General features: G+C 32.3%; 2 protein-coding genes across 2 annotated transcripts; both read right to left on the minus strand.

Annotated features, from left to right (window-relative positions):
• Positions 1 to 7,805: 7,805 nt before the first annotated feature.
• Positions 7,806 to 10,227, minus strand: LOC103496254 (ethylene-responsive transcription factor ERF069-like). Its single transcript, XM_017046464.2, has one exon. The coding sequence runs from the start codon at positions 8,770 to 8,772 to the stop codon at positions 8,005 to 8,007; it is 768 nt and encodes a 255-aa protein (XP_016901953.2). The 5' UTR covers positions 8,773 to 10,227; the 3' UTR covers positions 7,806 to 8,004.
• Positions 10,228 to 10,370: 143 nt separating this feature from the next.
• LOC103496253 (ubiquitin-conjugating enzyme E2 28) lies at positions 10,371 to 12,882 on the minus strand. Its single transcript, XM_008458035.3, has 5 exons — positions 12,728 to 12,882; positions 12,504 to 12,599; positions 12,035 to 12,162; positions 11,710 to 11,814; positions 10,371 to 10,701 (listed from the first exon to the last, which is right to left on the minus strand). Exons 2-5 carry the CDS (start codon positions 12,571 to 12,573, stop codon positions 10,558 to 10,560), a joined length of 447 nt encoding a protein of 148 aa, XP_008456257.2. The 5' UTR covers positions 12,574 to 12,599; positions 12,728 to 12,882; the 3' UTR covers positions 10,371 to 10,557.
• Positions 12,883 to 16,199: the final 3,317 nt, after the last annotated feature.

Raw genomic sequence — 16,199 nt, forward strand, 5'->3', positions numbered from 1 at the left:
CCTAAGATCCTATGTTTGCATGCAACTCTTTATTATAGGTTGACGGTTTTTAATAATCAAATTTTATAACTATTATAAAATTAGTTAATTAGCCCTATAATCATGCATACTATGGTTTAAATAATTAAAGTCAAATTATAATTAAATAAAACCAGATTACATGCATACATTATATTAATATAACAATTATATTAAACTATGGATGTAATATGCACAATACAAATTAATTTTCATCTTTATTAATATAACAATTATATTAAATAAAATATGAAAATCAATCAAGCATACACAAGACATTAATTTAAATATAACAAATTATATTTAACTAAGTAATGTCATGCATCATGCTTATTCAATTTCATATATTTAAAATATCAACATATTTTAAATTACTCATGAAATTCATAATCATGCATTAAAACCATACATTATAACATTTATAATATATAAAAATGCATGAACATGCTTAACCTAAGGTGGGATTTATCTAAATGACATCCATAAAGCATTTAAATAACAATTGAACCTGTAAAATTGGCCCCTAGGATAAAATAAAACAAAAATTACAATAATAAAGCCTTAAATTTATCCTAAAAGTGCTTCCAAAGCTCCAAAACCGGTCTCAAAACCTTCAAAAAGCTTCAAACCGGGCCCAAACACCTTGAACCAGTCAAAAACCGCTCCAAACCGACTAAAAAATGCTTGAACCGACCCAAAATATGAAGAACCGGCCTAAAACCGCATGAACCGGCACCATATGAAAAAACCAGAGCCGAACCGAGCCGACCGCGCCGAGCCGTCCATACAAGCCGAGCCGAGTCGAACCGTTCGTACAAGCGAGCCGAGCGCGAGCCGTCCGTACAGAGCCGATGACGTCATGCTTACATCATCCCTTCTTCAACCTCCAGCCGTGATTTTTTTTGCTTCGATTTTCGTGTAGAATCGAAAAACTCTCCGTTGATGGCCTTTCGATTGTCCGTTTTGGGCAAATTTAGTGTCAAAAAACTCAGAAAAACACTCCGAATCCAAAAATTAGATTCTAAATTACATATTTACAAATTAAAATGTCCAAAAACGCAGGGGCCTTTACATTTTGATCTTATCAAAACAGTAAATCTATGGCCAAAATTACAAAAACATTCAATTGCAAAATCAACTTTCATAGATCCCACCTAACCAATGCAAATTTTTAAAATTCTCAATTAAAATTGAGATGGCTCTTATACCAATTGAAGGGATGAAAACCCTTTACAGCGGAAAATTACAGAAACTCAATTTTAATTGAAACCTTAAAATTACCAATATATTGGAAAAAATTAAAAAACTATTTTTATGGTTAAACATGCTTTGAAGAAAAATATAGAGAAGAAAACTTACGCTCGTTGACGACTCTGAATCTACCGATCACCAATTTGGGCACCATCACTTGGAAACCTTCCTATTCTCTGATTGAGATGGTTAGTGGGAACCAAAATTGGAAGAAGGAAAAAAAAATTTAGAGAGAAAATTTGTTCAGAGAGAAAATGGGAGAGCAATTCAAACTTCGCAGAACTCATCCCTCTGATATTCGTTACGCAAAAAATTCTCTCTTCTTCAGTCGGAAGAAAACGAAAGTTGGAGAGAATAAATGGGAACGTGGGAAAACCACCCACGTTCCTTATTAATTTAATAAATAAACATTAAATTAATATATATTAAATTAATTAATTAAATTAATTAATTAATTAATTAAATCATATTTAATTAATATTTCATTTAAATCATATTTAAATGAATATCTCTGTAACGCCCCAAAAATTAAGATAATTTATTGGGCGTTATTTTGAATCCATTTAATGAGAATTATTTGATTTAGGTGGGAATTGAAATTAATTAAATATTTCTTGGATGAATATTTAATTAATTAGAGGTTTTAGCATGTGGTGTTTGTTAAGTTTTTGATTAAATGGTAGGTTAAGAGGATTAAGTAAAGTTGTGGATTTTTAGTGTTGTTGAACTTGAATTTAATTAAATAATTATGGATGTTATTTAATTAAATTGTGGGGTGGAAAGTTTGTTGGAGATTGAATAATTATATGTATATGTGGAAATATATATATAATTATTATGTTAAAGGAAAAGATAATTATATTTGTTGAAATATAATTATTTAAGGAAAAGATAGTTGTATTTTGGGGAAAGGATATTTATTAAAGGAGAAAAAGTAAAATAATTATATTTTGGGAAAATATAATTATTTGTAAAAGGATAATTACTTTGGAGAAAGATAAACAATAATTAATTATTGTGGAAGATAATTAATTATTTTGGAGAAAGATAAATAATAATTAATTATTGTGGAAGATAATTAATTATTTTGGAGAAAGATAGATAATAATTAATTATTGTAGAAGATAATTAATTATTTTGGAGAAAGATAAATAATGTTTATGGAGTGAAGTTGTTATGGTTGAGTTAAGATAATTCATGTTGGAAGTTATAAGTGATTTATTGGAAAAGATTTGGTTGATTAAAAGAATTGAGGATTTAAGTTAATTTGAGATTTTGGAGGGAAAAGTTAGTTTTTGTGGAATTGTAATTAATTGAGTATATATATATGGATATATATATTTAATTAATAATATGGAAAAGTGAAGTTAATTATATGATGGAATATAATTATATTTGTTTGGAAAAGAAGATAATACATAAGGAGAGAGATGGTTGATTTGATTGGACGAAAAAAATATATATTTATTTATAAGAGAGAATAATGGTTTAAATAAATATATATTTATTGTAGATTTTGGTGAGAGAAAAATAATAATAATAAAGAAGTATTATTATTATTACTAATGGTTATAAATGCCTAAGATTAAGGCATTTATTTAGGAAAGATAATGGGAATAAAGATATATGTATATTTTTTGGTATTATATATATATATATATCCTAAAAGGAAAAGGAAAAGGAAATAATAATTATTATTATTATTATTGTTATTATTTGGGTCTATAAATAGCATTGGAATGCTTAAGATGGAAATAAAGGAAAAAGAAAAAGGTTATTTATCTTCTTCTCTAAGATAACCCTCTGCTGTCGTCGTCTCAGTTGAAGTTAAGATTGGTCTCTTTGGAAGCTTGAGGATTTAAAGTGATGAATTTTTCATCAAGGATAAGAGGATTTTTCAATCTCCATCTGATTAACCTTGGTAAGTCAATAAAATTAAATTAATATTTTATTAATTTAATTTTGGATCTATTTAGAGTTTTTGTAAAGGTTCAATTGGCTAAACTTTTTAAGATTTAAATCTTGGATTTTTCCCAATCAAGGTTGAATTGGTTTCAACCCTTTTTTTTATAAAGTTAATTAATTTGGGAGAATTTTTGGATGTTAGCCAATTGCTAATTTCATTAATTAAAATACTAAGTTTTCCTTTTATGATTAGGATCAAGTTAATTGGAGAATTTTACTGTCAACTAGGGAGTACCTTTGTTTGGCTAAAATCTCCAGGTAAGAGATTCTCCTACTAGACCTTCGAACTGAATTCAAGAGACCGCATGTAATTATGATTATGCATTGATGGTAGCTAAAATGCATAACTTGATGCTACTGATAATGACTGTCATTGTATTGATGTTGATGATGATGACTGAGATTATTATGTTGATGATTGATGATGATGACTGATGTTATGTTAATGTCTGGTAGATTGATGTTGATGATTGTTAATGCATGATATATTAATCACATGATTAAGGACGTTAAGATTAATATTCATGCCATGTTATGATGTTATGTTATGTTACATGCTATGGATAGGGTGTTCTGTTAACTTTGTCTATTAGAGTCGTACCTGCATGGGTGTCCTTCGGGATCACCACCTATTTAGGACTGTGTGGTCCGACAGGACGCCAGTCTAGCATGGATATAGATATGATTCGAGTGATTCGACGGGGTCCTCGCATCCCGATTGTCTTAGTGTTACCCCCCGGGTTCACTACAGACCAGCATGTCCTAGGTGCTCCCTCGGGACACCGAAGACCAGATTTTCGTTCCTACGGAAGCGCATGTTGCACGTGTTCGGGAACGTGCCAGAGATTGGGTACCATTTTCAGGACTCTAATGGGAAGTTAACAGACACCTAGCGGGACTAGTAGTAGGTCCCTTACTGAGTATATGTTTATACTCACTCTTTCTATGTTTAACATTTCAGGCGAAGGTAAAGGTAGAGGAAAGCTGGCGAGCGACAGAGAAGGATCCGTGACATGCCATATGGGGACTCAGTTTTGCTTCTGCGTTTATGTTTCAGTGTTTTAATATTCCGTTTTTAATGAAAATTTATTCTTCCCTCGTTTCGAAAAGTGTCTCTTGTCATTGTTCCTTTTAGTAACGACCTCAGCTTAGTATAAAGAGTTGGGTCGTTACAGTTGGTATCAGAGCGTCAGCTTTTAGGTTCTGTAGACTAACTTACGATGTGAGTCTTTGATTTTTGTCCCTATGGCTATTACGGTCTTTTGTCACTCGCCAGGTATGTATTTTATGATACATGATTATGAATATGCATGTGACCTTGCCTGTATTAAACTAGAACTGCATGAATGTTATGATTTAAATGGTGATGGCTTTGGTGGTAAGGTTTTGAATCATATTGGTGGGATATAATGAGGATTGACATTACCTCTGTGATCATTACACGAACCGTGCATTCCAAATGAGTAACTAAACGAATTATGATTTCAACTTGTAATATGTATAAGAAATAAACAATATAAATGTTTTCATGCAAGAGCAATCACGAACCAACAAGGCTACTAAACAGAAGTAGCCTTACAATCATAGCAACAGATCGAAGTCATTTATACAATGATAGCACAAGGTCGCTAAGCAAAGAGGGGAGTTCGTTGATCGTGTGGAGTTGTTCTAACAAACACACATTCGAGACAGGACATTCGTGTTGCAGGCAGCAGAGGATGTGCATGTAAGTTATCGAAGCAACACTTCTGCCCTTATTTGTCCTCTTTAATAATATATTTTTGACTTACTAACTTAGTTTCTAAATTTGTTGCATAACCAAATGTTGGAACTCCAGTCCTAGCCTATCCCGAAGGGTACTCAACCACTCTCTGAGGACGAGATATGTGAGATGATGTTGGATAGACGATCGGGCTACTCAAAAGGCCTTGGTTGGGGACCCAAGCCCAAGGCCTGCAAGAGGGCCAGTGTGAGCAGTGCCACGACCTTATGTTTGCAGACCACGGTAGAGCTCCAATTATGACTTGCGTTTGATGAAGTTATGCTATGGATTGAAGAACATACAAGAAATCACAATGTGTTAGCTTCAGAAGTGGAATGAATGCAGAAGCTTACAGAAGACAAGACCCGGGCACAAAAAGGACCACCACATGATCCCTAGCTTTGTGGTGCGTATAAATGTTTCTATTATTCTTTGTAGTCTGACGGGACCATCAGTCTAACATTGACATTGACATAGACATGATTTGAGAGATCCGATGGGATCGCTCACACTTACGACTGCGTAGTCCACGGGACCACCAGTCTGACATTGACATTGACATAGACATGATTTGAGTGATTCTGTCGAATCACTCGCATCCCAATCGTCTTTGGTGTTCCTTTGGGTTCACTAAAGACCAGTTTGTTCCTATGGGATCATAGATTGTACGTGTTCGGGAACGTGCCAGTTTAGGGGTACCACTCTTCAAGACTCTAATAGGAAGTTAACAGACACCTAGCGAGACTAGTAGTAGGTCCCTTACTGAATATATTTTTATACTCGCTCTTTCTATTTCTATTTTTCAGGCAGAGGTAGAGGTAAGAGTAAAGACAAGATGGCAAATGACCAGAAGTGACCGTGGTGAGCCATAGGGACACGTTTGCTTCCGCTTACGTCATGTGTCAAAATTTCAGTGTCGATATTCTTTTCATTTTATTTTATTCTATTTATCTCCTTGTTTTCCCTTTAAAATTAATAGTGTCCGAGATATGAATTATGTTTTAATTTATTTTCGTATATTTTATTTATAATTTTAACGACAAAACAAGTTTTGTCTTATTTTCTATTTACTTTAAATAAATTTTAATTCTTTTCTTTTAAAGTAAAGTCCACAACTTAGTACAAGAGGTTGGATCTTTACGGTAGCAAAAATAATATACGCATACTCTTCAATTTATTTAAGAAAATATTATATATTCTTTCAAAAGTTACACTATTATATTTTTTTATTTTTATAAATGTTTCAAAATTACATTTTTAGAGCAAAATTTCGTGGAAATGTTATATACTGAAATTTGTAATAATGAGAGAATGACTTTGAATGATGCGACACAAGCACATATCCAAACTCCAAATTTCATCCAAACATTTGTACGAATTTTAACTCCAAGTTCAAGAGTTTAAAAGATGAGCATGTTTAGAATCACCTAAAAATTTAATATTATATTTTTAGATACATTTTTCACATAAGGATGGAAAAAGAAATTTGAATCATAGTCGAACACATGTTCTAATAGTTATTTCGATCAAAGTATTGAGAGAGAAGGAAAAAAATTCTAAAAATAAAAAGTAAAACAATAGAAAATTGACAAAAATATTTGAAAATTGTGATCAAGTGGGAAAGGGAAGTGAATAGTGAAAGGCGGCTACTGAGAATGAAGTAGTGGAGAATTTGGGACCTTAAGTTTAGGAATTATTGGTTCCTTAAAAGATCTGTTTGGTGAACAAACAATGGACCCACCAGATCCACTTCCATGCTTTAGTTTTTATCTCTTTGCCTTCTCCATTATTTTTAACTAACCCATTTTCTATTTTTTTAGGTTTTCATTATTCAAAATTTTTACAAGAACTTTCAACCCTAACTTTCCACTCCAAAGTTTAAAGTGTAGTTGTAATCCTTAGGTATCCTTCATCTTTTTCTTTTCCCCTCTTAATGTGATAGAATTGGTTAATTGATTCATTTAAAAAACTTATATATATTTTAAAAAGAGGTGTTTACTAAAAAAAGACTTAAGAAGTATGGAGGACAAGAATCCATAATTAACAAATAACTTTCCTCCAGGTTAACAAATAACCTTCCTCCAAACCAGAGCTAACCACTCCCACAAGGTGTGAAAAACAAAATTACAAAGTTTATAACATTTGACAAAATGAGAGCTAGCACACCTAAGAATTTTGCCTCCTCATCTAATTCTTTTCATTGTCAGACTAAAATTAGCTCAACTAATAACTTTAGTGCATTAAAATGCCTGCAAACTGACACGTAAGAGAACAAAGGAATGTAGGAAGAACAAAGACAATATTTTATTTCACCTAGGACATTCATGATTCTTATGACAAAATAAATAATTATATAACTTTTTTTCAAATATGGATATGTTTAGTTAGTGATGTCAATCACACTAAACTGAACTAAATAATCAGTAATTTTTCAAATTTTTAACTCTCAATTAGCTATATAACTAATATAGCAAAATTGTAAATAAGAAAACACATGTCATAACTACATCATAAATCTATTAGAAATTTTTTATCGATAACCAAAAATTGAAACCACTAACAAAAAAAGAAAAATGAAATGGAAAAGAATTTGGTATACAAAAATGTATATCTATTACTCACTCCACATTATTAGTAACCCAACAAAGATTGACATTCACAGAAAAAGCAAAGCAAAGCAAACACATAGAAACTTACTTGTTTGACATCGTGTTCATCATAAACTCCCTTTTCCCCCCCCCCTTTTTTTTTTTTCTTTGATTAATGGAAAAAGAAAAGGGTAAGTGTTTCCTATTTTAAAATATAAAACTTGAATTCCAAATATAATCATGTCATACTTATTTGAAGCCAAAAACGAAATCCACAAAATTACACTCCCAAATACCTGTGATTCATAACTTTAGCCACATCACAAATTTCACCTAATATTTATTTAATGACATAATATATTTATAATCGCTATTATTAAATTCGTAACGTCGTTGTATATTAATAGATATTCCACGTCGTTAGTAAATTACGTCAACCAAGAAATAGTCCAAGTCCAGCTCCATCTCCCCCAAATCTTCTTCCCCGCAGCACTGCCTTCTCGCTGCCGGCAGACTTGCCGCCGCCATCTCCAATCCCAACTCATCCACCTCTCCACAATACACCATCTCCTCAATCGGAGTCAAAAAGCTGTCGTAATGGAGCACCGAAGTCGGCGACCAAGCCGCCGTCGTTTTACGCGATTCTACGCCGTCCTCCTCCTTGCTACCGCCGTCCACCGCCGTTTTTACTGCTCCGTCCCCCGAGAAGTTTGTTGCGGCGTTTGGACCCTGGAGTTCTATAGCAGCTCGGTCGTAAACCGCCGCTGCTTCTTCCGCCGTATCGAAGGTTCCGAGCCAAATCCGTTTCCGGAGAATCGGATCTCGAACTTCCGCCGCCCATCGGCCCCACGGTCTCTGCCGGACTCCTCTGAACTTATTCCGGCGAGATGAATTGTTAGACCTTCGTGATCTGGGGTTCCGCTTCTTGCAAATCCCCGAAACGGGGGACTTTGGTGAACTATCAGCAACAGAATGACGTTTTATAGTGATCTCTCTTACGTGTCTCCTAATGGTTGTTCTTGATCCCAAAATCAGTTCATCTTCACTAGAGGAATCAGTAGCGTCGGCGTCGGTGACGATGATCCTAAGAAGCCTTTGCTTCGGTTTTGTAGAGTCACCGGAAGTTAGAGCTTTCCGGCGGCAGTTGGTTTTATGCTCCGATAAAGAAGCCATGTCTCCGACAGACATGTTAGATCTGAAAGAATAATAACAAGCTTGAGGAAGATTTTTGGTTAAGATCACAAATTACAATTGGGGATGTGAAAAGAAAGAGTAACAAAGGAAGAAGAAGCTTAATCAATCTGTAAAATCCGCAAAACAACGAAGAAGAAGGATCAATCGCAAAAAAATCATCAAAGATAGCTTCTCACTAACAAATTGAAGAAGAAACATATGAAAGGATTAGCTACCAAGAAAACCCTTTTCAGTTCAGAAAACAGAGTGAGGAAGAAAAAGAAGAAGAAGCGAAAATGGGAAGACTTTGGAGAGAAAATGGGAAGGGAAGACTTGGGAGTGGAAAACCCAATTCTTCGAGTAAGAAGATTGAAGACAGATATATAGGAATTTAGTGTAAAGAATCACAAAATGTCCCACCCCGTGAAAATTGGCCACGTTGTTATAATTCTGATAGGTTTCTTCAATTCAAGTTTATAAGAGAGACAATTATCTTCGTGGAGACGAACAGATCAAAGTTGACAAAATAGTTGAATCTATGTACCTCTTAGCAACAATGCCACTTTGTTACTTATAATAATTAAGTTATTAGGCAGCCTCCTCAATATAGATTACATTATAAGACAAGATGTAACTCATTTATTAGCCATTGGTAGAAATCGTTTGAAATTACGTTACAAGACGTCCCTCGCAACTCAACTCTTTCACAAAGGCTTAGCCAATGATATATGTTGGATGAAACAATCTTACCATTGGTCAACAACGAGCAATAAACACATGCATTGTTTCAAACTCATATTTGACTTAGAGACAATTATAGTCTAGTGCACGGTAAGTTCACACTACCAACTTTTCAACTAAGTGGTGATCAAAGCAATCAATGTCCTGCTATTGTAAAGATATCTAAAGATTCATTATATCCAACATTATTTAAAATCACATTATTTAGGATTTGTAAAGAATGTATCGACTATACTACCATACCAAGAAATCTTCTAATACACCCACAAGGCAAGTTAAAAGAAAGATACAATCAAAGAGAACCAAGGCTTGATATTTTGTCTCTCTCCTACTTCCCTATTTCCCACTAGGATCTGAAGAGTCTCACAGGTGTGTGGATGTGAAGATGGACTCCCTATTTGACCAGCATCTATCTACTACTAAAAGTCAAAGTATATGTGCTCTAAAATAAATCTAGATTCTTCTCTGCAGTGAAAGTGATATTTATAATCTCAAGTTAATAGTTGTGATTTGGTGAAAGAATGATAAATGATAAATGATGATCAATAATACCGGTGACGAAACAAGCTCTTTGTCACATCTTTGATATTTGACATCTTTCATCAAAGATAAGAGGGACACGTTGATATTTCGCAATCCATCTCCTAATAATAGGCTTCCCCACCAAACCTAAACCCTTATAAATACAAAATGATCACAGCTCAACCCCTAAACCGATGATCAAGAAGTTGGAAAGAACTGTGCATATTGTTAGAGAAAATATGCCTAGAGACTGGAAGGTATTAGAACGATCCTCATTCGGGGTGTAGGGCAATCAAACAACTTTTTAAACTCATAACAAATATGGAAAACAATCATTTGACAATAAGGAGTAATATAAGTTACAGATCTTCCATTATATAATTTCTTCAAATCAATATTCACAATAAAAGTCAGGTTCCTTGCAAAAAAAATTAAGTCTTACGAATACAGAGGCCTTCATTTCTTTCACTTCATGGAAAACAACTTTCAAAGGGAACTTCTATCTTCGCAGGCTGAGTTGGGTGAGGCTGTAGTCCACTATCCCATAGCATACTTTTGAGTCCAGCTACGTGCTGTTGCTTCATACTTGGTTCTATCAGTCTTGTACATGTGAGCAATTTCAGGAACGAGAGGATCGTCAGGGTTGGGATCAGTTAACAGAGAGCATATGGACAACAGCACCTGAAATATATTTAGTTCATATTAAAGCCCGATTATAAGAGATAGGACCTTTTGCGGGAATAAAAAAGTTACAACAACTGTCAAAGGTTAGAAAGTAAAGAAAAGAAACCAGAGGGATATGACAAACGCTCAAGTCAACATACAGCACCCTGAAACACCAGCTCATAGTAGAAAAGATGTATTTGGAGAACCATAAATGTAACAAAGCAAGATCCATATACCCAAATTCCTGATTTTCTGTGATTATATAATAGAAAACAAAGCAAGATCCATACAATTATCCCGCTTAAGTCAAAAAGGATCAAAGGACTGCTTCCCTAGATTTTCAATCATGTGATTCAATTCAAAGAGAAGACATTTCACTGCTTCACAATGGTCAGTGTTGTTTAATAAAAGAGAAGGGGGGAGAGGTTGCAATCAAGATAAACTAATCTTTCCACGAGAAAATATTCAAACACTAGGAGTTGAGACATTCTGACAACAGGTATGGGTAACTATCACTATCAAGCATCAAGTTAAGAAAATTTGAAATTATGGGAACATTTTTTAAAGGAAAAGTTATGCAACAATTTAAAGGTGTAAGATTTGACCAGCATTAAGTGATCCAGACTCCACCCAATGATAATAACCTCTTGATTTAAAATACATTACTTATGGAAAATCTAATAACACACTTATCGAACAGAGAATCTGTACTTGGGAAAAACAAAGATCGATATAAATTCGGAAACAAGAACATCTCATTTCTACGTAGTGCAAAATAACACACGAAATACAAATTTCAAGGCCATTCAATCATACTTCACTGCGTCCAGAAGACAAAACATACAAGTAATTTATTAGTTCTGGAAAACATGACAATTCCGTTTGAACAAATACCAAATTGTGGCAGCAAAACGAAGAACCAGATGCTTTACAAAAAAACAGAGAACGTGTGCAAACAACAATTATCCAAGTTAGAAACTAGTTTAATTGGTTAGTGCCGTGAGACTGTAAATTCAAACTAACCTTAGAAACAGTTAGCGCAGGGCTCCACTGTTCCTTAAGGATGTCCAGACATATGCTTCCGTTGCTGTTAATGTTTGGGTGGAACACCTTTGTCCTAAAAGCAACCTGCCAGGTTTAAAAGGTTGAGTTTAGTGAAAACTCGCAACAAAACAATCTCGATATGTTGAAAAGTTGGACTATCCCACTGTCAAGATCACAATCTTATATTCATACTTTTCTAATTCGAGTAAGTTGGGATTAGACTCGCACGGGTCATATCAGAACATAATGGTATAAGAAATAACAGAAAAACAAACGCAAACAACCAAGCTAGAAAGGATTTCACCTTTGGGGGCTTGAAAGGATAGTCTGGAGGGAAATGAATAGAAACTAAGAATACACCTCCTGAATATGGAGAATCAGCAGGGCCCATGATAGTTGCTTGCCAATGAAACATGTCTTCAGCCACAGGACCTAAGAAGACAATAACCCATAAGAACTTCAAGGTACTTTTTGCAGTCCACAAGATTAAACTGAAGAATTCTTAAAAACAAACAAAAAACCCAAAACTTATAATCTGACTATAAAAGTTTAATGATCTTGATGGAGAAACAAATAACTAATTAAGAGCTGAAAAGGGGGCAGACCATATTTGACAAATTCAAAATAGATAAGAAACCAAAAATACATTGTCGCATTAACAACAAACATTCCAGGAATCCCACTATGTTCAGAGCAAGAACAAGAAGATGCCAAATGAGCGAAGAGTTCAGGAATAAAACGGAAGAGAAAAGGGGGGGGTAAAGATTACATACCAGCACTGCAAGACGTAGGAGGATCCTTCTGTAAATCCTTGAGCTCTTTAAGAATACGCTTTGAAGCCATTAATTCCTCGAGTACAAACGTGAAATCTGAAACCCCAAACACAAAAGAGGCCAGAAATGTTCAATCATAAGAAAAAACATCTAAAGCAAGCAAGAAAGCAGCTGATGAACAATAAAAAGCAGTTGATTATAGAGATGAAGTGAAGAAAAAATACCTTGGGAGATAGATCGAGAAAGAAGGGTTTCAAATTTTGGAGGAGGAAGAAGAGAAGGTGTGGTGAAGACAGAGAATCTTCGCAGAGGATTAAATAATAAAGAGAGAGATATTAGAGGCTTCTAGAATTATTTTTTTTCCATTCTCGAATTTCTAATTAATTGATTTTTTTTTTTTAATTTTAATTAATAAATTATTTACTTATTTATTTATTTGTAAGAGATTCGTCGAATCCTTCCGTTAGGTCGGTGTTGTATTGCAGTCTTCAAATATCGACGTCCACCTAAATATTTTACCCTCACTTCCTTTTAAAAATTTATAACAACAAAAAAGGTAAAAGAAAATTAAATTCAAATGATTAAATGAGTACATTTATTATTTTTAAATAAGTTTGTAAACATATCACTTTACCTAATATTTATATTTACATTTACATTGCTCTCATTTTTATAAACATGGTTAAATCTTTATTGCTTCCATCTAGGTCCCTTTTTTTTTTTAATTGTTTTCATCCGGTACATATTAGTTTTCCTTTTTTCTTTAATATAAATTAGAGTGATAAGATTTGAATTAGTGATTTTTTATCTTTGGATACATATAGGTGTCACTAATTGAGCTGACCTTTTGTTGACACATATTAATTATTATTAAGCTAAGTTTATTTTGGTTATTTACCATTATATTGAAATGGATTAATAGAGCGTAGAAAAATTAATACATGGAAGATTTGAACCTCTCTTCTTAGGTTGAGGTTGTATTTGACTCTACTTCACTTTAACTTATAAAAATTACTTATGGATTGCATTTTAAATTACAATCTTGGTTTCTAAATTTTGAGGTTTGTATATATTTTATTTTGTTTATAGACTTCTAAAATTATAAAGTTTGTTTTTAAACTTTTACATTTTTTTTAAAGATTTACATAACTACTAGACATTAAGCATAAGTTCACTTTTATGTCTTACAAATCATTTATTTTCAATGACTTATTTTAGTGCAATCAAAATCTGAGAATGAGAATTGAATCTCCAACTTATAGACTAGAAAGGCGTATTAGTTAAGCTCATTTTGATACTTCTATAGTCTATTTAACGATCGAAACAAATTAGAAAATCAATTAACACAAACGACAAGAAGATCAAGTTAGGCCAAAAAAGGTCCAAAAAGTCACACAGAGAGTTTTACTCTGAAGTGGGTAGGGAGTATAAATATGAGAGCAGCTGCAAAAGTGAAGATAGCGAGAGCAAATGGTCTTTGCCCCAAGTGCAGAATAAGAAAAGACGATTTGCACCAAATTTACTTGTAAGATTTCAGAAAATTAGGTAAATGTTGTTCTACATCTGCTCCGAGAAGTCCAAGAGAACCGATAGTTTGGATATCTATCTATGTATCCAATACTTCTCATTTAGTTCACAAAGAATGTATTTTTTTATTAAGGACAAAAATGAGATATATCAAAAGTTCAGAAATGGGAAAGAAGTCGTTGTTATTATTATTATTTTTTAAAAAAATTGAATAATAAATACACTAATTTAACCATTATTAAAAAAAAAAAAGTTAAAACACTTGTTATTTGTTTTATTCAAAAGGTTAGTATTTTAGGGCCCGTTTGTTAACGTTTTTGTTCCCTGTTTCTTGTTTCTGTTTCCATTTTTTAAGAAACAGAAGTGTTTGATAACGTTCCTTGTTTCTCGTTCTAAAAAAAAAGTAGAAACGTTTCTCATTTTATAAGGAATTATTGGGAACAAAAAAAAGTAGTTTCTTCTGTTCCGTTTCTCAATTGCTTCTATTGGTTTCATTTTTCTCAATTTATTTCTATTTGTTTCGTTTTCCTTTTCTCAATTACTTTTATTTTTTTCCTTTCATTTTTCTCAATTATATTTATTGGCTTTTTTTCTTTTTCTCAATTATTTTTATTGGTTTCATTTTCATTTTTCTCAATTATTTTTATTTCTTTTCTTTTCCTTTTTCTCAATTATTTTTATTGGTTTCGTTTAACTGTTTCTCAATTATTTTTATTGGTTTCATTTTCCTTTTTCTCAATTATTTTTATTGTTTCCTTTTCCTTTTCTCAATTATTTTTATTGGTTTCCTTTTCCTTTTATCTCCATCGTCTTCTCCAAATAATCATCCTCTTCCTCTTTCACTCATCGTTTTTCTCTGCACACTGTCTTCCTCTTCACCTCTCATCGTCTTTCTCAACAACCCGAACTCTTCCTCTTCGTCGGATCCATAGTTTTTGCCTGATTGTTCCTCTTCGTCGGATCCATAGTTTTCATCTTCCTCTTTGTGCAAATCTGGGTTTTCGTTGTGGGTTTTTCTCTAAAGCATCATAGGTTAAGAGTTAAAGGTTAAATTTTGTTTTGTTTCTTTCAATTCTGAATATTGAAGACATAATAACTTACTTTAAAATTAATATTAAATTCTAGATGTCACGAAATAACAACGAGATTGTTGAAATTGATGGATTAAAAAGAGAAATTGCCTGAGTGAGTAAGAGATGATATTGCCAATCAAATTTGGCAACATTTGAAGGATAAATATAATTTTATGTTTATGTTATTATTTTTATTCGTGCATTGATACTTCTTCGTATTAAATGAATAAACTTTTGATAATTTTATTTGTTATGTTTGATGGATAGACCTATATTTTTGTTTAATGTTTAATTGAAGTAGATGTGAAAAATAAAAAATAAATCTAAAAGAAAATCAATAAACAAGAAACAGTTATCAAACACATTTTTTGTTTCTGTTTTTTTTTTCAAGAAACAAGAAATAGAAACAGTTATCAAACGCATTACTATTTCTTGTTTTAAAAAAAGAAGAAACAGAAAACAGGAAACAGGAAACAAGAAACAAGAAACAAGAAACAGAAAATAAGAACGTTACCAAACGAGCCCTTAATCTTGAATTTTTATAAATGCTTCAAAATGCACCCATTAAATAAAAATTTCTTAAATTTTTTAATAAAATTCAAAATTTTGTGACCTAAAACAATGCTAGATTTCTTAAAAACATATTCCTTATTCTACAATTTAATTTGTAATTTAAATTTTAAATTAGATGGAAATATTTTCTTTTAAGAATACAATTTTAAATTAGCTGAGTGTATATTTTAAAATATATAAAAAATAAAAAATATTGGAATAATTTATTTTGCTTCTTATTTGGCATGATTAGTATCCAAAAAATTTTAGGCAAAAGAAAAAGTTACCAAAAATAATTAATTACGAGTAAATTAAGAAATACCAACATTTTACATTATTATTTATAGAACAAATATAATTATATATGGTAAATTGTTTTAGATAATTATACCCAAAATTTAAGTATGTCAAAAAAAAGTTTCCAAAAATAACTTGTTACGAGTAAATTAGGAAAAAAAAGTCGCATTTTATATTATTATTTATGGAACAAGTATAATTAAATATGGTAAATTGTTTTATCTAATAAAAAAGTAATTATATATAT

This window comes from Cucumis melo, chromosome 11 (assembly GCF_025177605.1).
Source record: "Cucumis melo cultivar AY chromosome 11, USDA_Cmelo_AY_1.0, whole genome shotgun sequence".
Lineage (NCBI taxonomy): Eukaryota > Viridiplantae > Streptophyta > Magnoliopsida > Cucurbitales > Cucurbitaceae > Cucumis > Cucumis melo.

Coding starts and splice junctions, on each gene's coding strand:
- LOC103496254 (XM_017046464.2), bottom strand. CDS start 8,772: ATGTCTGTCGGAGACATGGCTTCTTTATCGGAGCATAAAACCAACTGC.
- LOC103496253 (XM_008458035.3), bottom strand. CDS start 12,573: ATGGCTTCAAAGCGTATTCTTAAAGAGCTCAAGGATTTACAGAAGGAT. Junction 12,163..12,503: donor TCCTACGTCTTGCAGTGCTG/GTATGTAATCTT, acceptor TTGTCTTCTTAG/GTCCTGTGGCTGAAGACATG. Junction 11,815..12,034: donor ATCCTTTCAAGCCCCCAAAG/GTGAAATCCTTT, acceptor TAAACCTGGCAG/GTTGCTTTTAGGACAAAGGT.